Source organism: Salvelinus namaycush, chromosome 17, assembly GCF_016432855.1.
Source record: "Salvelinus namaycush isolate Seneca chromosome 17, SaNama_1.0, whole genome shotgun sequence".
NCBI classification, from domain to species: domain Eukaryota; kingdom Metazoa; phylum Chordata; class Actinopteri; order Salmoniformes; family Salmonidae; genus Salvelinus; species Salvelinus namaycush.
Window position 1 is genome coordinate 19,200,506 of NC_052323.1, and position 25,154 is coordinate 19,225,659.

A 25,154-nucleotide genomic window follows, 5' to 3' on the forward strand; every position below is an offset into this window, starting at 1 on the left:
ACATGTGTATGCTTTACACCCCCTGCTATAATGTGGATAAAGAGTTACTTGTCTAACAGAACACCGAGGATGTTATTTAATGGAAGCTCCTCAAATATAATCCAGGTAGAATCAGGAATTCCCCAGGGTAGCTGTTTAGGCCCTTGCTTTTTTCAATTTTTACTAACAACATGCCACTGACTTTCATTAAAGCCAGAGTGTCTATGTATGCTGTTAAGCGGAGCGACACCGGGGAACCCAAGAGCAGACGCAGATGAGGAAACGGGGATGAATGACCCAAAATATTTGTTGCACAGAGAGATATGGAGTGCAGATCCGGGGTAGCTTGGATGAGTTGCAGAAAAACCAGATGTGGAGACAGGTTGGTGTTGGCTGAGTAGAACAGGGTAAACAGGTCCTGAGGGGAATCCAAGGTGGTGGTGGTGAGATGTGGAACAGGAGACAGGCAAGACTGAGTATTTGTAGAGGTCTTGATATGGAACGAGTTGCAGCTGGTAGGGATCTACTCTGACTCCAGCACACCTGTCTCCAACCACAGAATCACACAGAGAGGGAGAGGGAGAGAGAGAGATAGAGAGAGTACAGGGGGAGTAACTGCAGGTCAAGAAGACACCGGATGAACACCAGAGGGCATAGCAGGAGCAGATGTAAAATATGCGGATGACTCAACACTATACACATCAGCTACTACAGCGACTGAAATGACTGCAACACTCAACAAAGAGCTGCAGTTAGTTTCAGAGTGGGTGGCAAGGAATAAGTTAGTCCTAAATATTTCTAAAACTAAAAGCATTGTATTTGGAACAAAACACTCACTAAACCCTAAACCTCAACTAAATCTTGTAATAAATAATGTTGGAAATTGAGCAAGTTGAGATGACTAAACTGCTTGGAGTAACCCTAGATTGTAAACTGTCATGGTCAAAACATTGATGCAGTAGTAGCTAAGATGGGGAGAAGTCTGTCTATAATAAAGCAATGCTCTGCCTTCTTAACAACACTATCAACAAGGCAGGTCCTACAGGCCCTAGTTTTGTTGCACCTTGACTACTGTTCAGTCGTGTGTTCAAGTGTCACAAAAAAGGACTTAGGAAAATTGCAATTGGCTCAGAACAGGGCAGCACGGCTGGCCCTTGGATGTACACAGAGAGCTAATATTAATAATATGCATGTCAATCTCTCCTGGCTGAAAGTGGAGGAGAGATTGACTTCATAACTACTTTTATTTATGAGAGGTATTGACATGTTGAATGCACCGAGCTGTCTGTCTAAACTACTGGCACACAGCTCAGACACCCATGCATACCCCACAAGACCTGCCACAAGAGGTCTCTTCACAGTCCCCAAGTCCAGAACAGACTATGGGAGGCACACAGTACTACATAGAGCCATGACTACATGGAACTCTATTCCACATCAAGAAACTGACACAAGCAGTAAAATTAGATAAAAAAAACAGATTAAAAAACACCTTATGGAACAGCGGGGACTGTGAAGTAACACAAACATTGGCACAGACACATGCATACACACACACACACACGATAACATACACACTATACATACACATCGATTTAGTACTGTAGATATGTGGTGGAGTAGGGGCCTGAGGGCACACAATGTGTTGTGAATGTATTGTAATGTTTTTTAAATTGTATAAACTGCCTTAAATTTGCTGGACCCCAGGAAGAGTAGCTGCTGCTTTGGCAGCAGCTAATGGGGATCCATAATAAAAACAAATACAAATACAACTAGGTTTTTAATTTCACCTGTGATGTTAGTGCAGATCAAGGAGAGGAAACGAGTAGAGGAAGCCACTAGACTATTGAGACTGGGCCCTTGAGTGTTGTGTTGTGTCTACTGACAGGTCCCTCCTCTCCAGGGAAAGCTGCAGTACATGCGTGTGCTCAACGATCTTCCGCCCTTTGGAGGCTTGCTGTTCCACACCGTCGGACTAGTAATGGCAACATTCTCTTATAAACATGCCCATATCGTATTCCCACATTATAGTATATGAGTCCCACTCCTTTATGATGAATTTCTCTTATGTCAAGGTACAGCTCATGTTTATGTTTTCCTGTAGCCTTGTAGCATCCCAGGCCAGACATCCAAACTGATATAACAAGTATAGTCAACTCCAAACTGATACTACATACAGTGGGGCAAAAAAGTATTTAGTCAGCCACCAATTGTGCAAGTTCTCCCACTTAAAAAGATGAGAGAGGCCTGTAATTGTCATCATAGGTACACTTCAACTATGACAGACAAAATGAGAAAATCACATTGTAGGATTTTTAATTTATTTATTTGCAAATTATGGTGGAAAATAAGTATTTGGTCACCTACAAACAAGCAAGATTTCTGGCTCTCACAGACCTGTAACTTCTTCTTTAAGAGGCTCCTCTGTCCTCCACTCGTTACCTGTATTAATGGCACCTGTTTGAACTTGTTATCAGTATAAAAGACACCTGTCCACAACCTCAAACAGTCACACTCCAAACTCCACTATGGCCAAGACCAAAGAGCTGTCAAAGGACACCAGAAACAAAATTGTAGACCTGCACCAGGCTGGGAAGACTGAATCTGCAATAGGTAAGCAGCTTGGTTTGAAGAAATCAACTGTGGGAGCAATTATTAGGAAATGGAAGACATACAAGACCACTGATAATCTCCCTCGATCTGGGGCTCCACGCAAGATCTCACCCCGTGGGGTCAAAATGATCACAAGAACGGTGAGCAAAAATCCCAGAACCACACGGGGGGACCTAGTGAATGACCTGCAGAGAGCTGGGACCAAAGTAACAAAGCCTACCATCAGTAACACACTACGCCGCCAGGGACTCAAATCCTGCAGTGCCAGATGTGTCCCCCTGCTTAAGCCAGTACATGTCCAGGCCCATCTGAAGTTTGCTAGAGAGCATTTGGATGATCCAGAAGAAAATTGGGAGAATGTCATATGGTCAGATGAAACCAAAATAGAACTTTTTGGTAAAAACTCAACTCGTCGTGTTTGGAGGACAAAGAATGCTGAGTTGCATCCAAAGAACACCCTACCTACTGTGAAGCATGGGGGTGGAAACATCATGCTTTGGGGCTGTTTTTCTGCAAAGGGACCAGGACGACTGATCCGTGTAAAGGAAAGAATGAATGGGGCCATGTATCGTGAGATTTTGAGTGAAAACCTCCTTCCATCAGCAAGGGCATTGAAGATGAAACGTGGCTGGGTCTTTCAGCATGACAATGATCCCAAACACACCGCCCGGGCAACGAAGGAGTTGCTTCGTAAGAAGCATTTCAAGGTCCTGGAGTGGCCTAGCCAGTCTCCAGATCTCAACCTCATAGAAAATCTTTGGAGGGAGTTGAAAGTCTGTGTTGCCCAGCAACAGCCCCAAAACATCACTGCTTTAAAGGAGATCTGCATGGAGGAATGGGCCAAAATACCAGCAACAGTGTGTGAAAACCTTGTGAAGACTTACAGAAAACGTTTGACCTCTGTCATTGCCAACAAAGGGTATATAACAAAGTATTGAGATAAACATTTGTTATTGACCAAATACTTATTTTCCACCATAATTTTCAAATAAATTCATTAAAAATCCTACAATGTGATTTTCTGGATTTTTTTTTCTTGTTTTGTCTGTCATAGTTGAAGTGTACCTATGATGAAAATTACAGGCCTCTCTCATCTTTTTAAGTGGGAGAACTTGCACAATTGGTGGCTGACTAAATACTTTTTTGCCCCACTGTACATGTGTATACATATACTACAGTACATATAATTTTGAAGAATGCATGTTTCTGAATTAAGTTCTATGCTGTTGTTCCATGAATTCAGAGCTCTCTCTGTGTTAATAGAATTGATTGATTGATTGATTGATTGATTGATTGATTGATTGATTGATTGACTGATTGATCCACAGGATGAGAAGCAGTCGGCCACTACGCTGCTGGTGGGTCCGCGGCACGGCATCGGTCATGTGATCGACCTGAAGAACAACCTGACCACGGTTCTGACAGAGTTCAGTCGCGTTGCTAAGATACAGCTGCACCGGGAGAACCAGGGCGTTGCCCGCGTAGAGGTGGCCATACAGGAGGCCAAGGTATGTGACAGATTGAACACATGTACAACTATAGATCTAGAAGGACATTATGAAGCTCAGGGTGGAACTCATTGCACCATACTAGTAGGCCATGGTACCAAACATAGATTTTTCGCTGCACAGAAGAATTCCTTTCAAATTCAATTAAGTCAAACCTGTGAGATAAACCAAGTTGAAGTACCGGTATGGTCATTATATTAAATATACAGTAAAATGCTTTATTGAAGCCTCCAAACTCATTTCCATCCTCTGTGTATGAAGATGTGTGTGTTTCGGAGGGGCTGAGATAAAGCCAATACATAGGGCATTCAGGAAGTATTCAGACCTCTCGACTTTTTCCACATTTTGTTACGTTACAGCCTTATTCTAAAATGGACTAAATAGTTTTTTCCCCCTTCGTCAATCTACACACAATACCCCATAATGTCAAAGCAAAAACTGTTTTTATCAATTTTAGCAAATTGCTACAAATAAAAAAACGGAAATATCACATTTACATATGTATTCAGTACTTTGTTGATGCAATTTCAGCCTCGAGTCTTCTTGGGTATGACGCTACAAGCTTGGCACATCTGTATTTGGGGAGTTTTTCCCGATCATCTCTGCAGATCCTCTCAAGCTCTGTCAGGTTGGATGGGGAGCGTCGCTGCACAGCTATTTTCAGAGAGATTTGGTCATTTCTTCAAACAATCATCTTTATTTAATATCAAATACTTATTGCAATAATGAGGCTGGTCGACCCTCCCACGCTTGAGTGTTGGACCGAGTAACCTAACCTTTACACAAATGCAGAGTTCTATATATAGCTGACACTAACAATGCTCAGTCATGGTTGGTTTAACCCCCCTCATGCAGACCAAGGAGCATCGTAAGCCACTCTGGGTTCATCCTGTTGTTATCTGCACGTGGGTTGTTGTCTTAACCCCACCCTGGTTTAGTTTCCCAGATGCAAGGATGATTTTGAGACAATGAGGAATTGTTCTAAACTCCTCCTGGCTATCTCTATCTCGGTTACACCCACCACATCTTGTCTACGTAATGCAGTCTTTAACTAATTTGTCAGCTCAAGTCATCTCTGGTGACCATACGCCCAAATTAGCTGCAGGGAACTAGAGTGGAGCATATGAAAACACAGAATTAAACAAAACAGAAATATCCTATTTGTTAACTATTATTGCTAACTATTAATATCAAACAAACCAGGTAAATATGTAATTTTTCTATCACAGCCACTCCTGCGTTGTCTTGGCTGTGTGCTCAGGGTCATTGACCTGTTGGAAGGTGAACCTTCGCCCAAGTCTGAGATCCTGAGCCCTCTGGAGCAGGTTTTCATCAAGGATCTCTCTGTACTTTGCTCCGTTCATCTTTCCCTCGATCCTGACTAGTCTCCTAGTTCCTGCCACTGAAAAACATCTGCACAGCATCATGCTGCCACCACCATGCTTCACCATAGGGATGGTGCCAGGTTTCCTCCAGACGAGACGCTTGGCATTCAGACCAACGAGTTCAATCTTGGTTTCATCAGAACAGAGAATCTTGTTTCTCATGTTTTGAGAGTCCTTTAAGGTCCTTTTGGTGAACTCCAAGTGGGCTGTCATGTCTGGCCCCTCTACCATCCATAAAGGCCTGATTGGTGGAGTGCTGCAGAGATGGTTGTCCTTCTGGAAGGTTCTCCTATTTCCACAGAGGAACTCTGGAGCTCTGTCAGAGTGACCATCGGGTTCTTGATCACCGCCCTGACCAATGCCCTTCTCCCCTGGTTGCTCAGTTTGGCCGTGCGGCCAGCTCTAGGAAGAGTCTTGGTGGTTCTAAACTTCTTCCATTTAAGAATGATCGAGGCCACTGTATTCTTGGGGACCTTCAATGCTGCAGAAGTGTTTGGTACCCTTCCCCAGATCTGTGCCCCGACACAATCCTGTCTCGGAGCTCTACGGACAGTTCCTTCGACCTCATGGCATGGTTTTTGCCCTGCCATGCACTGTCAACTCTTGGACCGTATGTCCAATCAATTGAATTTACCCCAGGTGGACTAAAATCAATTTGTAGAAACATCTCAAGGATGATCAATGGAAACAGGATGCACCTGAGCTCATTTTTGAGTCTCATAGCAAAGGGTCTGAATACTTATGTAAATAAGGTATTTCTGTTTTAATTTTTTATACATTTGCAACAATTTCTAAAAACCTGTTTTCACTTTATGGGGTATTGTGTGTAGATTGATGAGGAATAAAAATAATTCAATAATTTTTAGAATAAGGCTGTAGCGTAACAAAATATGGAAAAAGTCAAGGGGGTCTGAATACTTTCCTAATGCACTGTACATCATTGGATAAAGCAGAAGATACATTTCCGTTGGACCTTGTGTACAATTGGACAATAAAGAAATCTACATCCAAAACGTAATTATCCACTCCCACCCATGCAGCCTCTGGTCCTGTTGATGGAGTGGCCTGATGCCAGTAACTTCGCCTGTCTCATCTCCGGCTACTACAAGCTGTTTGTGGATCCCAAACGAACCATCTACTACCGGACACCTGGTCAGTCTTATATGATCAAGGCAGGTATGTTAGTAGTCACCTCCTTGATTTATACTGCTAGTTAGGACTTGCAATGAAACTGTATATTTACAATATCTGTTGTTTAAGAAATGGATCTGTAGGTCTAGTGTTTCGGGAGGTTGTTATAGGATTCCATTATTATTAGCTTTAGATAAAACTGAAAAAAAATAATAATAATCATTTACGGTTAAAATCCTTTCCATATTCTTTGCTTTGGCTACATTTTCTATCAATAAAACTCAACATCCAAACTCCGTATCCAAAGGCACATTGACTGAATATCAGTTTGCATCTCAAGGATTCCATTTACAGGTTTTAGTGTGTGTCTGCAAGTGTGAGGCATTGCATGTAAACCATTATACTGCAACCAACTCTACTCAATCCAACTGGACTGAGACCTGCTTCTCCATAATGCATATGTGCATCCAGACCTAAGCCATATCAACAGCTACCAATCACCTCTGCTGTCGCTCCTCCCATCTCCATCCTGAGATCTCATCTTCATCGGACTATTCTCTCCCTTTTCCTTGCATAGGGTAACATTTTGTGGTTTTGGCTTGCTTTTTTTCTGTGAAATATACATGTAATATTCAAACATTCACAGCTCTGTTTCCATCTGCTGTGGTGGTGTGCCTGCATGAGAGGAAGGCCGCTACGTCCCATAACATCCCACCAGACTTACCTCCAACTCCAGTCTCCAGCATCCATCACTGAAAAAATCCACCAGCCTTCTCCTCTATTTTCCCATAAGGACCCACTCCATCCTCCCATGCGATTCCTCACCTCTCAGCCTCTCAACTGCTCTGACAATTCTGTCCGCAGATTACAGAGGTTCCCACCACGCCCACCCGCGCTCCGGCACCACAGCAGCGTCCAGTGGGGACCGACGAGGGGACGAGAGGGAAAGACCCCATACGAGGGACCCAGGGTCCCAGTCTCAGATTACAGCGACCGCCCCACAGCCCGCAGAGTCCCAACACCTGGGTCTTTGCCACATCCATCTCCGGGAGCAACAACAGCTGCAGGAGCTCCAAATGCAGGCAGAACCCGAGCTCGACGTCAACGAGAACTTAATTTCCCAAGAGGCACCAGGGCGGCCACGTACCAAGTCTGACCCGACGCTGCAGAAAACGGAGAGGATCGGCGGGAGGCCGGAAAGCCCCATCCAGGAGAGCTCAGTGGTCTTCAGGAGCAGAGCCCAAACCATGGGGCAGTCCCAGCGAGCTACACGGTTCTTCTGTGACTCCTGCAAGGCCAGGTTGAGGGCAGAGGGAGTGGCTGTGGCCTTGAACGGTGGACGCAGCGGCGCCTCATCGAAGCAGTGCTCCAGCGCCTGTGCCTCCTGCGATGGAGGTGCAGTAGACCTGATGGCCCTGCCTCCCCCGGGGAATGAAGAGGAGGAGGAGGAAGAGGTGGAGGACGTAGGAAGAAAGCTGCAGCTGCCCTCGCCGGCCATTGCTGCTCCTCCACCTGGGTTCAGGGACAACAGCTCGGACGAAGATGACGCCAAGAGAGGACGGAAGTCTCGACCCAACCCTGTCACCCGTCCAAGCCCTGCAACCGGGGCTGCAGTCAGCAAGAGCTCTGCCAAGGCTTCTTCCAAGGAAGTGGTACCAGCTCCAGAGGATGTCCCGGTGACGTTGATAGACAACGTGGCCACGAGGACAGTACGGGACCATGCCCAGGAGCTGGATGATGCTCTGGTGTCCACTCTGCAGGCCCTGGAAGCCCTAGCTGCATCAGAGGACTTCCCCCATCACCCCCAACAGCCAGCTCAGACCACAGGTCAACATGCCGTGTCATGCTATATGGACTTCTTCTCATATAGAGAGTCTAATCTAACCACCAAGGGCTCCTTTCAATGCTAATGGTTCATTTTAGGGCACAGTGACTACTAAAGGGCACTTTGACATATTTTTATACACTGAGTGTACAAAACATTAGTATTCAGTTGCACCCTCTTTTGCCCTTTACAGTTCGTCAGGGCATGGAAGTGTTGAAAGCTTTCCCTTAGGGATGCTGGCCCATGTTGACTCCAATGCTTCCCACAGTTGTACACACTGGAAACTGTTGAGTGTGAAAAAGCATGAAGCATTGCAGTTCTTGACACACTCAAACCAGTGCGCCTGGCACCTACTACCATACCCCGTTCTAAGGCACTTAAATCTTTTGTCTTGCCCATTCACCCTCTGAATGACACACGTACAATGATTAAAGTGGATTGAACAAGTGACATCAATAAGGGATCATATCTTCACCTGGTCAGTCTGTCATGGAAAGAGCAGGTGTTCCTAATGTTTTGTACACTTCAGTGTAGATGAAGGGGAGGAGACAGGTTAAAGAAGGATTTTTAAGCCTTGAGACATGGATTGTGTATATGTGTCATTCAGAGGGTTAATGGGCAAGACAAAATATTGAAGTGCCTTGAACGGGATATTGTAGTAGCTGCCAGGCACACTGGTTTGAGTGTGTCAAAAATTGCAATGCTGCAGGGGTTTTCACGCTCAACAGTTTCCCGTGTGTACAACTGTGGGAAGCATTGGAGTCAACATGGGCCAGTATCCCTGTGGAACACTTTAGACAACTTGTTGAGTCCATGCCCTGATGAATTGGGGCTGGATTGACAGCATATTTCAAGTTCAAAGCTTTAACATCCCAAAACAGGAACAAAAATACTTTGTTTTGATGTGTTGTTTTACAGCATACTGCTTGATACTGAACATAGTCTCTTGTGTTGTATCTTTTGATAGCAAGAGAAACACAAGAGTTCACTCAGTCTTCATTAAAATTCAGTTTGATGCAAAACAAGGTTTTACTCACAGACGGTTAGCAGAGCTTTAAAAGAAACATCAAGAGATTTTTACAAGTGTAAGTACTTAGAAACAGTGTATTTGATGTGCCATCTTTCAGAAATCAATGACTGTTTTCCATCTGTCTGTGATATTGTATGACGCCCGTGTGACCCTGATAGTGTCTTGTGTTTTCTTTCTTTCCATAGGGTTGATTGTGTTGGCGGCCATTACGCCTGAGTCATCGCTAGACTCAGGGCACGAGACCAACTCCTCTGAGCTGACAGACGTCTCAGAGATGGTGTCGGCCATGAAGCAGCACCAGAACCAGGCCTACCTGCTGGCCCACCACATCAACAAGGAGCGTATCTTCAGTCGCAGAGACTTCCCCTTGGCCATACCAGGCTGCACCACCCAGACTATTGGAGGCGGTGCATTCTCCATGGGTCAGATCCGCAGCGGCTGCCCCTCGAAACCAATGATCCTCAGTAAGACTGTTCCCCTAAAGCTTAGCCCTGGTCAGGAGACTGCCAGTCCAGGTCTCAGCACAGTGGAGCAGGGGAGTGACGTTACCCAAGACCCAACGCAGAGTGAGCCGAGTGAAGGCAAGAAGGCAAAACCAGAGCCCACCAAAGTGTGCACCCCAGACCGCCCTGCGAAGTCACCTGAGGAGCTGAAAGTCTCCGATCCAGGGCAGGCACCTAAGGTCGGCAAGGATCAGAGGTTGCCCGGTACTGCTGTGGGCAAACTAAGCCCGAATTTCGCTGCGGGGGTCAAGGGGAAGAAGTCTGGGCCTCTGAGCCCAGACACTACCAACAAAGCCTTACCCATTCTCTTGCCTGTGGACAGAACTGCCTCCGCCAAGATTTGCCCCACAAACATGTGCCAAGATGCCGAGACTGCCTCTAGCAAGACCATCAAGCCTTCAAGCTCTAAAGACCTCTTGCCAATTGATGACCTGTTCTGCACGTGCCCAGTTAGAGAACCCGGGCCACAGCTAAGACTGAAGGATCCACATACCCAAAAGGTGGTGGTGTTCCACTCCTCTTCCCCGACAGATGATGAGCGTCTTTGTGCCAAAGGCCTCCAACTGGCCAGCAGCAAAGAGAGCGCAGCGAGAGGAGCAGGAGCAGACCCCATCTTGGCCAAGCCCAGACCCCAGGTCCCAACCAAGTACTCCCAGTCCCCACACATGCCTGTGAAAGCTGAGAGGAAGGAAGCAGCAGAGGCCAAGGCAGAGAGGTCCCAGGGTAAAGCTCAAGCTGAGCCACATAAATGCCCCCTGAAGACACTACCTCTCCTGGGAGACCCCACACACCCTACCTGCTCTGTGGACAAGGTCTCCACTCTCCCATCTGCCAACAGCAAGAACCAGGGTGGCGGTAAAGGGAAGGCCCAGCGTAGCGCTCCCTTCCTAAGTATCAAGAACCTTCTGTCGGCCACCTTCCCAGCTCGGATTCGACGGGAGACTGATGAGCGCCGAGCCCAGCTCCAGAAGGTCCGGCAGTACGAGTTAGAGTTTCTGGAAGAACTTCTGAAGCCCAAATCGTCTGGGGGCGAGTACCTACCCCAGGGATCCTCGCCAGTCCCCTCATGCACCCCATGTGCTTGCCAGCTCCTTACAAGTCCTGTGCTAAAAGCCCCTGGAATCTCCAGAGAACAACGCCGCAGCTGCGACTGCAAGAGGATGTGCAGAGGCATCCGACTGCCCGATACGCCGGTCGGCTCAATTGCAGAGACACAGCAGCATAGGGGCAGAGAGAGACCCCTCTCCAAGACCCCTCCAGCGACCTCCAAAACCCCTCACCCCCAGGGAGGTCAGAGGAGACCTCAGACCTTAGAGATCAAGACCACCCGAATCCGCTCGACCAGTCTGGAGTCACGGGAACCCAGGGGGGAGCAGGCTTCCTGCTTGCCCACCTGCACGTCTCGCACACCAGACTGCATGGGCGCCCCGCAGTACAAGAAGCTCCAGAGGCGGTATAGCATCGGTGAGGTGGACAACTCTGAAGGCACCCAGCTGTACACCGAGATCAAACCCAAAGCCAAGAACCTGGAGAAGGAGATGGAGCGAGTGAGGGCCGCAGGGCCGAGGCTTCCAACAACCGTGGAGCCCGTTCACAATCAAACTCAAACTCACACGACTGCTGCAGAGGCAAAGGGGAAAAAAGGAGTGTTCTTCATCCAGGGAGAAGAGCTGCTGAGGGAGAGCAGAGAGGGGGCGCCGACGGAGATACTGCTGGGGCTGCCTAGCGAGGACAGTGATGACAGGGAGAAGTGCTGCTCTTTCTGTTTCTGCTACAGGAAGTGTGAAGCGGCAGACGAGAGCAGCGAGAAAGAAGAGCTCTCCTACTCCACCACCCTCCAGGTCCTGCCTGGGATGCAGCTGGGCTCTCAGACCTTGCCCATTGTCAGCAAAACGCTCCAGGTTCTCCACGCTGAGGGCTGCAGCGGGGAGGAGGAGGAAGTAGAGGAAGAAGAAGAAGAAGAGCCGCAGACACAGGAGATCGACCTCCGGGCATGCGGGACTCTGGAGGGGAGCCTGGCGAGGGTCGAATCCCTGCAAGGAAAGACGTTCAGCCTGCCGGACGGTTTCCTCAATGCCCAGCTGGATGCTAATGAGCTGCTAGCCATCCTGCGTCAGTGTGCTAACATTCCCCAGGTGGATAACGAATCCCGTCTACAGCCGTCCCGGATCGTCGAGTACAAGCAGGAGCTGGCAGTGCGCTTCAAGGAGTTCAGGGCAGCGTGCCGGCGGGTGGCGAGCGTTGAGAAGAGCCCCACTCGCATGCTGAGCGTTGTTACGGCCAGCTTCCTGGTCCTCTGCGAACTGACTCAGACCTTCATCAAGCTGGTTAGAGGGGTGCGTTCAGAGGCCCAAAGGCTGCAGCTGCTGAGGAAGGTTGAAGAGGTTGCTATCAATTACACTTTGCTGTTGCGTGCAGCCGAGGAGGCGATGGGCCACTCCAGTAGTCTGCCTAACAAGAGCATGAGTCCCCAAGTTACTACAACCACCACCAACATGGGCTCCCTCTCTCGCCCAATCAAAACCCTGCCTACCCAGTAGAGACAAAGAATGTGGAAGTTAGTAAATAATCATATATGACAGTTGGGAGTGTGGGTGGCTGGGTCCACACTCCCAATGTCCAGTAGTTATTTATTGTTTACAGGACATGCAATGATCCATCCTCAGCAAAAATTGCAATGCAACTGCTCCATTATGCGTTTACAGGGGCTGTGGCAGTTGCAGCCTAGAGTGGCCCTGTGGTGTTCTAGCATAAGAGACAGACGCCTGGGCACCGCTGTACAAAAGGTGCAAGGACCGACACCTCTGAAACGCTGGGTGAAAACAGGGCTAACCACTCCTCCATGTCAACTCTCACATTACACAAATCCTTCTCATTCTTTTCGATGTATATTTGAGTTGTATCTTTTTAGCAAAGTATACCATTTTGTGGAGAATAGAAAATAATGAAAATAATATATAAAATGATATTGAGTATAACAAATATAAAGAGTAATACATCTACAATAAATCTTCAGACATTTTAATGTGCTCTGGGGAAAAATACCGCAGAGAAAACGTCAAAGTAGCGAATTCTGTGAATTAGGTAGTCCAAAGCCTGGGTTAGTAGTTGACGTGTTTGTTTGTTAAATTTTATAACTGTTGTGACACAATAAGTTCTGTTGGTCATCTGGACAATGTCATGACCTGCACCTCAACAATATCACATACATCACATTCAGAATGTTGGAAATTGTACCTCCTGTAAGATTGGAAAATCCACACATTTAAATTGGGTTGATATAAAACAAACATGGGGGCCATTTACTCATCTGTAGAATAAAACCACCGGTATGTAACACCTAGTGTGGGCAGACATAACAGAAACGCTAACTCACTAGTAGCTAACCAATCAGCTGGTTAGGATCAATGTTCTTCATGAAGGAAATGAAGGCAGCTCCGCTCTGCAGTATTTAGTGTAGTCAACCTCACATTGCTGTCTTGGTTAGAGACATACACACAGTACTCACACACCACAATCACAATCCACACTAAACCGGCACATCAACACTTGTAAATGAGAGATCCACTTTAGCAAGCTTAGCCTTCTACTTTTGCACAGCCTTCAGCATTTGCTCCTGCTCACACATGATCTATGTTCATGTTTTGTTGACATTCAGTCAACTGAACACTGCTCTAGAAAACAAACTCCTCATACACCTTCCATTTGATAAACTATTTCATCTTAGAAAAGATTCAAGTTGCTATATTCTTCTCTACAATAATTTTACAGGATTCTGTGTCACAAAGAATTCAATGGGGTTATACTTTTTGCTCTCTATATGTGCTGTTATCTCTTGTGCAATACAGGAGATATATATAAATCACTAACACACAAAGTAGTTTTCTATGTATTTTAATAAAACTGACAACTGTGTTTTCTGTCTGAAAACGTCTTTCTGTCTCATCCTGTTGTCAAACCACAGAGATGGAAGCAGCCTACAGCTAACCTCAACAGAAACTATTCAGACTCTGTCCGTAACTGTTATACTCTGACAGGATACTGTTCATACCAGGCCACGTGAACTCTTTCACTGCACTACTGGCTTGCATGTTTCCCCAATTCTACCTTTGTTCTTGGAGTTACAAGAAGCAGAAACGGTCAAGTTACCAGTGGTGTTGGCAGATACAGTGTTACTACTAGTTTTATGAAGTGAGAAAGAAAGAATATACACCCACAAAAATATGAGGAGGCTACTTATGCCAATAATGTTTTGCAATGGAAATTCTTTATGCGGAGTTGTGTTATTCTACACTCAAGATGTACATATTGTAAAACAGTTGGAATATTTGTGAGCCTGGAAAACACTTTTAAATTACTAACTGACGTGTGAAGTTTGGTTCCGAATTCTTCACCGTTTTGTAAAAAAAGAGAAAACATGTCTGTACTGTATCATTTATAGTAGTTATGTTCCATAGAAAACTAATAGCGAAAACTTATATTTTAAGAGTATATAATGAGTATAAAGCATGGGACATGTTTATTTTTTATAAAAACTAAATATTTACTGTATCAAGCAACATTCTCTCATCATGACCACCTGGAAATGTTTTCAAACATTTCGTTTTTGACGTAATGATAATATACAAATATATTGTGTGGTTGTCATTGTTGAGTTGCGTTGTTGCCATATTGTGAATGTGTCTCTATGTTCCATAACATAATGGACCTTTGTTCCATAACATAATGGACCTATATTCCATAACATAATGGACCTATGTTCCATAACATAATGGACCTATATTCCATAACATAATGGACCTATATTCCATAACGTAATGGACCTATATTCCATAACATAATGGACCTATATTCCATAACGTAATGGACCTATATTCCATAACGTAATGGACCTTTGTTCCATCATGTAATGGACCTATATTCCATAACATAATGAACCTTTGTTCCATAACATAATGGACCTATATTCCATAACATAATGAACCTTTGTTCCATAACATAATGGACCTATATTCCATAACATAATGGACCTATATTCCATAACGTAATGGACCTTTGTTCCATAACGTAATGGACCTTTGTTCCATAACGTAATGGACCTATATTCCATAACGTAATGGACCTTTGTTCCATAACGTAATGGACCTTTGTTCCATAACGTAATGGACCTTTGTTCCATGGCCTATTCCATTGTGTTTGTTTGCACTTATTCATTTACTTAGTATTTATTTGTCAATAATCTTGTCTTCACTGTGTTCTTCTGTCTGTACAACCTGTCTCCTGTTTTAAGAGCAATAAAGTGTTTTGAAGTTATAATCTTCAGTTTAGAAATGTCACATTTACATTTGGTGTAGATTGAAATGTGTGTTTGATACATTTATTTGGGCCCCATCTGACATTCACTTCCAAATTAATATGAAATAGATTTACTTGAGATGTCCTTCTCCTTACCGAGCATTGGGCAGAAGTAGCCTATCCTTCTACTCCATGTTGTCCTTCTCCTTACCGAGCATTGGGCAGAAGTAGCCTATCCTTCTACTCCATGTTGTCCTTCTCCTTACCGAGCATTGGGCAGAAGTAGCCTATCCTTCTACTCCATGTTGTCCTTCTCCTTACCGAGCATTGGGCAGAAGTAGCCTATCCTTCTACTCCATGTTGTCCTTCTCCTTACCGAGCATTGGGCAGAAGTAGCCTATCCTTCTACTCCATGTTGTCCTTCTCCTTACCGAGCATTGGGCAGAAGTAGCCTATCCTTCTACTCCATGTTGTCCTTCTCCTTACCGAGCATTGGGCAGAAGTAGCCTATCCTTCTACTCCATGTTGTCCTTCTCCTTACCGAGCATTGGGCAGAAGTAGCCTATCCTTCTACTCCATGTTGTCCTTCTCCTTACCGAGCATTGGGCAGAAGTAGCCTATCCTTCTACTCCATGTTGTGCTTCTCCTTACCGAGCATTGGGCAGAAGTAGCCTATCCTTCTACTCCATGTTGTCCTTCTCCAAACTTCTGGCCTAGATTACTGTGGCCTCTATTGTCGGGCTGCATTCAGAGAAAATGTTGCTCAGCCACTAAGCATATCACTCCAAAAGCTTGAAGGCTATTTTATGTCAACCCAAACTCCACTCGTTGCCAACACATTACTGCAGAGAACATGGCATAATATTAGCAATGTACACATAACCTCTGCAGCGGTGCTAAACCTCTACAGCAGAGCTAAACCTCTGCATAGGCTGCTCTTTAGCCCTACTCAGGATATTTGGCCAAACTCAGGATATTTGGCCATACTCAGGATATTTGGCCATACTCAGGATATTTAGCCCTACTCAGGATATTTAGCCCTACTCAGGATATTTGGCCATACTCAGGATATTTAGCCATACTCAGGATATTTTGCCATACTCTGGATATTTAGCCATACTCGGGATATTTAGCCATACTCAGGATATTTGGCCATACTCAGGATATTTAGCCATACTCGGGATATTTGGCCATACTCAGGATATTTGGCCATACTCAGGATATTTGGCCATACTCAGGATATTTGGCCATACTCAGGATATTTAGCCATACTCAGGATATTTGGCCATACTCAGGATATTTGGCCATACTCAGGATATTTGGCCATACTCTGGATATTTGGCCATACTCAGGATATTTAGCCATACTCAGGATATTTAGCCATACTCAGGATATTTCGCCACACTCGCCACACTCAACTAACCTTTACTTGGCCATACTTTCTTCATTCTTGTCTATAAACATTTGTGTGCAATTGCAGGCGGTACTCCAAAACACCTGAGAATATTCAGAAAATATTAAATCCTCCGTTCCAGCCATTATTATGAGCCGTCCTCCCCTCAGCAGCCTCCACTGCTGTACACTGTTTTAAACGTCTTCATCACAGTTGCAGCCAACAGTATTTTTCAGTGTAACAGCACCTTTCTGGCGGCCTTCTTCCATTACACACAGGTGTTCGTAGTATGCTTGAAAGCTGATTAGCACATGTGATCCCTCTGTCTTCCGCAAACAGTCTCTGTAAAATGGAGATGTGGCCGTTTGGGAACTCTAACCCTATCAAGGTGTATCAATTGAACCTTTTGAAAATGATTTCTCGCTGACATGAAAGATAAGGTCCTTATGCTTCCAAAACCGTACGGTAAGCGATGCTTGTTAATTTCTTAAAAGTCTAAACCGGGAGGGGGGTTCAGAGCTGACTTATGGATTTTTCCCCCCCAGAAGAACATACCATGGATCATTTAGCTATTTGATTTGGAATTTTAGGACGCATTTAGGTATCCCCCCCCAAAAATATATGAAAACAAATATTTGATAAAATATTGAATTTGGCCTTTTGAAACGCATTGAATAACACATTCATAAATGGCAAAAAAAGATCATAAGGAATGAAGTTTTGAAGTGTCTGACCTAATTCTGGGAGTTATAAGAAAGCTCAAATATTATCTAAATAATATCTAAATATTATCTAAATAATATCTAATTTATTTTAACATATTTAATCCCTTATTTTTGTTGGCACAAAACTACCTCCATTCTTCCATTTATTTGTATGTGTTACCTTCAGACCAGTCCTGTGAGACTTGTAGGGAGAACACCATCATGTTCGTGAGCGTCTCCCCTTTCTACAGTGGGGTCATATTAGTTTGAAGCCCAAATGTTTCGGACACTACAGACAAAAGTTGGCACATCAGCTTTACCAACTTCAGACGCGTCCTGTGGGGATTGTGTGGGTCGTAGAGCAAAATGGAGAACACCTTTGTGTTTGTGAGAGTCTCCCCTTTCTATAGAGTGGTCATGATACAGATGTTTTTGTGAGAAGACCGACTTTCGGGATGTCTCCTGGTCTGACAAACAAAGCTGTAGCTCTGCCACTTTCCATCACAGATGCGGAATGGTGACAAAGGCGGATGTGTTGGATTGAGACAGCCCATGAAAAACAAAAATACATATATCTCTAGTTTAAACTGACAGATCTTTATGGGGATTTTTGTATTATGTTACTTAGATTGACGCACGGCTCTTAATAAAACAGAAATGTGCATGTGTCTGCTCAAACGGTCAGAAACAGACTCCATGAGGGTGGTATGAGGGCCCGACGTCCACAGGTGGGGGTTGTGCTTACAGCCCAACACCGTGCAGGACGTTTGGCTTTTGCCAGAGAACACCAAGATTGGCAAATTCGCCACTGGCGCCCTGTGCTCTTCACAGATGAAAGCAGGTTCACACTGAGCACATGAGCACGTGACAGACGTGACAGAGTCTGGAGACGCCGTGGAGAACGTTCTGCTGCCTGCAACATCCTCCAGCATGACCGGTTTGGAGGTGGGTCAGTCATGGTGTGGGGTGGCATTTCTTTGTGGGGCCGCACAGCCCTCCATGTGCTCGCCAGAGGTAGCCTGACTGCCATTAGGTACCGAGATGAGATCCTCAGAGCCCTTGTGAGACCATATGCTGACACATGCACATTTGTGGCCTGCTGGAGGTCATTTTGCAGGGCTCAGGCAGTGCTCCACCTTGCACAAAGGCGGAGGTAGCGGTCCTGATGCTGGGTTGTTGCCCTCCTACGGCCTCCTCCACGTCTCCTGATGTACTGGCCTGTCTCCTGGTAGCGCCTCCATGCTCTGGACACTACGCTGACAGACACAGCAAACCTTCTTGCCACAGCTCGCATTGATGTGCCATCCTGGATGAGCTGCACTACCTGAGCCACTTGTGTGGGTTGTAGACTCCGTCTCATGCTACCACTAGAGTGAGAGCACCGCCAGCATTCAAAAGTGACCAAAACATCAGCCAGGAAGCATAGGAACTGAGAAGTGGTCTGTGGTCACCACCTGCAGAATCACTCCTTTATTGGGGATGTCTTGCTAATTGCCTATAATTTCCACCTTTTGTCTATTCCATTTGCACAACAGCATGTGAAATGTATTGTCAATCAGTGTTGCTTCCTAAGTGGACAGTTTGATTTCACAGAAGTGTGATTGACTTGGAGTTACATTGTGTTGTTTAAGTGTTCCCTTTATTTTTTTGAGAAGTGTACTATAGGACAGGTTGTGGGATGACATTCTGGAAATATTCTCCAGTTCTAGTCCCTAGAGAGGAAAACTATGCAGACAGACAGAGAGATAATAGTCAGGGCTGTCTAATTGTAATAAGATTAAGCCTGTTTCTTTGTGATTTCTGTCCTCAGATATGGAGAACTGCAAAAGCCTGTCTGTGTAACAGTTTAACTTTAGTACGTCCCCTCGCCCCGACCCGGGCGCGAACCAGGGACCCTCTGCACACATCAACAACAGTCACCCACGAAGCATCGTTACCCATCGCTCCACAAAAGCCGCGGCTCTTGCAGAGCAAGGGGAACCACTACTTCAAGGTCTCAGAGCAAGTGACGTAACCGATTGAAAGGCTATTAGCGCGCACCACCGCTAACTAGCTAGCCATTTCACATCTGTTACACCTGCAGATGAAGAGGTCCCAGTGAATGCCCCAAGAGACTGTCTGCAGATGAAGAGGTCCCAGTGAAGGCCCCAAGAGCCTGTCTGCAGATGAAGAGGTCCCAGTGAATGCCCCAAGAGACTGTCTGCAGATGAAGAGGTCCCAGTGAAGGCCCCAAGAGCCTGTCTGCAGATGAAGAGGTCCCAGTGAATGCCCCAAGAGACTGTCTGCAGATGAAGAGGTCCCAGTGAATGCCCCAAGAGCCTGTCTGCAGATGAAGAGGTCCCAGTGAATGCCCCAAGAGCCTGTCTGCAGATGAAGAGGTCCCAGTGAAGGCCCCAAGAGATTGCTGACACGTTCTTGTATACCATGGGTTGTATGTGTACTGATGTTATCACATGTTGTACACAACAATACAGTTAAACATCACACATAATGTAGGCTACAAACTTAATACAACTGTAGCAAGCCAATCCTCCTAGAGGTCTGTTGGGTGTGCAGGCTTCTGTTCCAGCCCAGCACTAAGACACCTGATTCAACTTATCAAACCGAATAAGTTGATAATAATGTGTATTATTGCAGGGCTGGAATAGAAGTCTGCTCACCCATTTAGATCAGGGAGTGGAGCAAGGTTGACCACCTCTGGTCAGGACTTTTTTTGTTCACCAGAAATTATGCTTTAGTAATAATAGCCTACTTACTAAGATGTCTATCATTTACAAACAAGTTAGATTCTCTCTATTATGAAATTATATTTTGATTCATTCAATGTTGATTCATTGAAGTGAAGTGTTTAACTTGTTTTAATCCTTAACTTAAACATTATTCAAGATTAACTAATGTCAATGTTCATTCATCACAGATCACAATTCTGCAATAAAAAGGAGTAAAAAGGGGATCTGTCTCTAATTTGTCTGTTTCTGTGTTGCTTTAACTTTTTGTCCAGTTGTGAGCATTCCAATCGGCTTAATTTGATTGTCATGAAAATGACATACAATCGTTTAGTGCAACTCCAACCCTTGTATTATAGGTACAGCACTGTACATGAAAATAAGCAGCTGACAATGGGTAGGCTAATAAAAAATATAAAATAAATAATGTGGTGTTGGGAGCGTTGTAATTCTACCTTGTTTATTTGCTGAGAATAATTCTAGAATACAGAGACAAAAACAGAAGGTCAACGGCCTGGGGGAGGATTGCAGAGATGTTGGTGTGGATGGTGGGTAGACAGATTAGAGATGTTGGTGTGGATGGTGGGTAGACAGATTAGAGATGTTGGTGTGGATGGTGGGTAGACAGATCAGAGATGTTGGTGTGGATGGTGGGTAGACAGATCAGAGATGTTGGTGTGGATGGTGGGTAAAGACAGATCAGAGATGTTGGTGTGGATGGTGGGTAGACAGATCAGAGATGTTGGTGTGGATGGTGGGTAAAGACAGATCAGAGATGTTGGTGTGGATGGTGGGTAGACAGATTAGAGATGTTGGTGTGGATGGTGGGTAAAGACAGATCAGAGATGTTGGTGTGGATGGTGGGTAGACAGATCAGATATGTTGGTGTGGATGGTGGGTAAAGACAGATCAGAGATGTTGGTGTGGATGGTGGGTAGACAGATTAGAGATGTTGGTGTGGATGGTGGGTAGACAGATCAGAGATGTTGGTGTGGATGGTGGGTAGACAGATTAGAGATGTTGGTGTGGATGGTGGGTAGACAGATCAGAGATGTTGGTGTGGATGGTGGGTAGACAGATTAGAGATGTTGGTGTGGATGGTGGGTAAAGACAGATCAGAGATGTTGGTGTGGATGGTGGGTAAAGACAGATCAGAGATGTTGGTGTGGATGGTGGGTAAAGACAGATCAGAGATGTTGGTGTGGATGGTGGGTAAAGACAGATTAGAGATGTTGGTGTGGATGGTGGGTAAAGACAGATCAGAGATGTTGGTGTGGATGGTGGGTAAAGACAGATCAGAGATGTTGGTGTGGATGGTGGGTAAAGACAGATCAGAGATGTTGGTGTGGATGGTGGGTAAAGACAGATCAGAGATGTTGGTGTGGATGGTGGGGAAAGACAGATTAGAGATGTTGGTGTGGATGGTGGGTAAAGACAGATCAGAGATGTTGGTGTGGATGGTGGGTAAAGACAGATTAGAGATGTTGGTGTGGATGGTGGGTAAAGACAGATCAGAGATGTTGGTGTGGATGGTGGGTAAAGACAGATCAGAGATGTTGGTGTGGATGGTGGGTAAAGACAGATCAGAGATGTTGGTGTGGATGGTGGGTAAAGACAGATCAGAGATGTTGGTGTGGATGGTGGGTAAAGACAGATCAGAGATGTTGGTGTGGATGGTGGGGAAAGACAGATTAGAGATGTTGGTGTGGATGGTGGGTAAAGACAGATCAGAGATGTTGGTGTGGATGGTGGGTAAAGACAGATTAGAGATGTTGGTGTGGATGGTGGGTAAAGACAGATCAGAGATGTTGGTGTGGATGGTGGGTAAAGACAGATTAGAGATGTTGGTGTGGATGGTGGGTAAAGACAGATTAGAGATGTTGGTGTGGATGGTGGGTAAAGACAGATCAGAGATGTTGGTGTGGATGGTGGGTAAAGACAGATTAGAGATGTTGGTGTGGATGGTGGGTAAAGACAGATCAGAGATGTTGGTGTGGATGGTGGGTAAAGACAGATCAGAGATGTTGGTGTGGATGGTGGGTAAAGACAGATCAGAGATGTTGGTGTGGATGGTGGGTAAAGACAGATCAGAGATGTTGGTGTGGATGGTGGGTAAAGACAGATTAGAGATGTTGGTGTGGATGGTGGGTAAAGACAGATCAGAGATGTTGGTGTGGATGGTGGGTAAAGACAGATTAGAGATGTTGGTGTGGATGGTGGGTAAAGACAGTTCAGAGATGTTGGTGTGGATTTTGGGTAAAGACAGATCAGAGATGTTGGTGTGGATGGTGGGTAAAGACAGATCAGAGATGTTGGTGTGGATGGTGGGTAAAGACAGATCAGAGATGTTGGTGTGGATGGTGGGTAAAGACAGATTAGAGATGTTGGTGTGGATGGTGGGTAAAGACAGATCAGAGATGTTGGTGTGGATGGTGGGGAAAGACAGATCAGAGATGTTGGTGTGGATGGTGGGTAAAGACAGATCAGAGATGTTGGTGTGGATGGTGGGTAAAGACAGATCAGAGATGTTGGTGTGGATGGTGGGTAAAGACAGATCAGAGATGTTGGTGTGGATGGTGGGTAAAGACAGATCAGAGATGTTGGTGTGGATGGTGGGTAGACAGATTAGAGATGTTGGTGTGGATGGTGGGTAGACAGATCAGAGATGTTGGTGTGGATGGTGGGTAGACAGATTAGAGATGTTGGTGTGGATGGTGGGTAAAGACAGATCAGAGATGTTGGTGTGGATGGTGGGTAAAGACAGATCAGAGATGTTGGTGTGGATGGTGGGTAAAGACAGATCAGAGATGTTGGTGTGGATGGTGGGTAAAGACAGATTAGAGATGTTGGTGTGGATGGTGGGTAAAGACAGATCAGAGATGTTGGTGTGGATGGTGGGTAAAGACAGATCAGAGATGTTGGTGTGGATGGTGGGTAAAGACAGATCAGAGATGTTGGTGTGGATGGTGGGTAAAGACAGATCAGAGATGTTGGTGTGGATGGTGGGTAAAGACAGATTAGAGATGTTGGTGTGGATGGTGGGTAAAGACAGATCAGAGATGTTGGTGTGGATGGTGGGTAAAGACAGATTAGAGATGTTGGTGTGGATGGTGGGTAAAGACAGATCAGAGATGTTGGTGTGGATGGTGGGTAAAGACAGATCAGAGATGTTGGTGTGGATGGTGGGGAAAGACAGATCAGAGATGTTGGTGTGGATGGTGGGTAAAGACAGATCAGAGATGTTGGTGTGGATGGTGGGTAAAGACAGATCAGAGATGTTGGTGTGGATGGTGGGGAAAGACAGATTAGAGATGTTGGTGTGGATGGTGGGTAAAGACAGATCAGAGATGTTGGTGTGGATGGTGGGTAAAGACAGATTAGAGATGTTGGTGTGGATGGTGGGTAAAGACAGATCAGAGATGTTGGTGTGGATGGTGGGTAAAGACAGATTAGAGATGTTGGTGTGGATGGTGGGTAAAGACAGATTAGAGATGTTGGTGTGGATGGTGGGTAAAGACAGATCAGAGATGATGGTGTGGATGGTGGGTAAAGACAGATTAGAGATGTTGGTGTGGATGGTGGGTAAAGACAGATCAGAGATGTTGGTGTGGATGGTGGGTAAAGACAGATCAGAGATGTTGGTGTGGATGGTGGGTAAAGACAGATCAGAGATGTTGGTGTGGATGGTGGGTAAAGACAGATCAGAGATGTTGGTGTGGATGGTGGGTAAAGACAGATCAGAGATGTTGGTGTGGATGGTGGGTAAAGACAGATTAGAGATGTTGGTGTGGATGGTGGGTAAAGACAGATCAGAGATGTTGGTGTGGATGGTGGGGAAAGACAGATCAGAGATGTTGGTGTGGATGGTGGGTAAAGACAGATCAGAGATGTTGGTGTGGATGGTGGGTAAAGACAGATCAGAGATGTTGGTGTGGATGGTGGGTAAAGACAGATCAGAGATGTTGGTGTGGATGGTGGGTAAAGACAGATCAGAGATGTTGGTGTGGATGGTGGGTAAAGACAGATTAGAGATGTTGGTGTGGATGGTGGTTAAAGACAGATTAGAGATGTTGGTGTGGATGTTGGGTAAAGACAGATTAGAGATGTTGGTGTGGATGGTGGGTAAAGACAGATTAGAGATGTTGGTGTGGATGGTGGGTAAAGACAGATCAGAGATGTTGGTGTGGATGGTGGGTAAAGACAGATTAGAGATGTTGGTGTGGATGGTGGGTAAAGACAGATCAGAGATGTTGGTGTGGATGGTGGGTAAAGACAGATCAGAGATGTTGGTGTGGATGGTGGGGAAAGACAGATCAGAGATGTTGGTGTGGATGGTGGGTAAAGACAGATCAGAGATGTTGGTGTGGATGGTGGGTAAAGACAGATCAGAGATGTTGGTGTGGATGGTGGGTAAAGACAGATTAGAGATGTTGGTGTGGATGGTGGGTAAAGACAGATTAGAGATGTTGGTGTGGATGGTGGGTAAAGACAGATCAGAGATGTTGGTGTGGATGGTGGGGAAAGACAGATCAGAGATGTTGGTGTGGATGGTGGGTAAAGACAGATCAGAGATGTTGGTGTGGATGGTGGGGAAAGACAGATCAGAGATGTTGGTGTGGATGGTGGGTAAAGACAGATCAGAGATGTTGGTGTGGATGGTGGGTAAAGACAGATCAGAGATGTTGGTGTGGATGGTGGGGAAAGACAGATCAGAGATGTTGGTGTGGATGGTGGGTAAAGACAGATCAGAGATGTTGGTGTGGATGGTGGGTAAAGACAGATCAGAGATGTTGGTGTGGATGGTGGGTAAAGACAGATTAGAGCTGTTGGTGTGGATGGTGGGTAAAGACAGATCAGAGATGTTGGTGTGGATGGTGGGGAAAGACAGATTAGAGATGTTGGTGTGGATGGTGGGTAAAGACAGATCAGAGATGTTGGTGTGGATGGTGGGTAAAGACAGATTAGAGATGTTGGTGTGGATGGTGGGTAAAGACAGATCAGAGATGTTGGTGTGGATGGTGGGTAAAGACAGATTAGAGATGTTGGTGTGGATGGTGGGTAA

The 25,154-nt window shown here is 45.5% G+C and overlaps 1 protein-coding gene across 1 annotated transcript in view; it reads left to right on the top strand.

The window, feature by feature from the left end:
- The window catches only part of LOC120062131 (FERM and PDZ domain-containing protein 3-like), a 42,846-nt gene extending 30,332 nt beyond the window's left edge, over positions 1-12,514 (top strand). The window contains exons 10-15 of the mRNA XM_039011938.1: positions 1,868-1,957; positions 3,921-4,100; positions 6,526-6,661; positions 7,481-8,180; positions 8,235-8,443; positions 9,657-12,514. Coding sequence (XP_038867866.1) covers positions 1,868-1,957; positions 3,921-4,100; positions 6,526-6,661; positions 7,481-8,180; positions 8,235-8,443; positions 9,657-12,514 — 4,173 coding nt within the window. The remainder of the gene's footprint in view (positions 1-1,867; positions 1,958-3,920; positions 4,101-6,525; positions 6,662-7,480; positions 8,181-8,234; positions 8,444-9,656) is intronic.
- Positions 12,515-25,154: the final 12,640 nt, after the last annotated feature.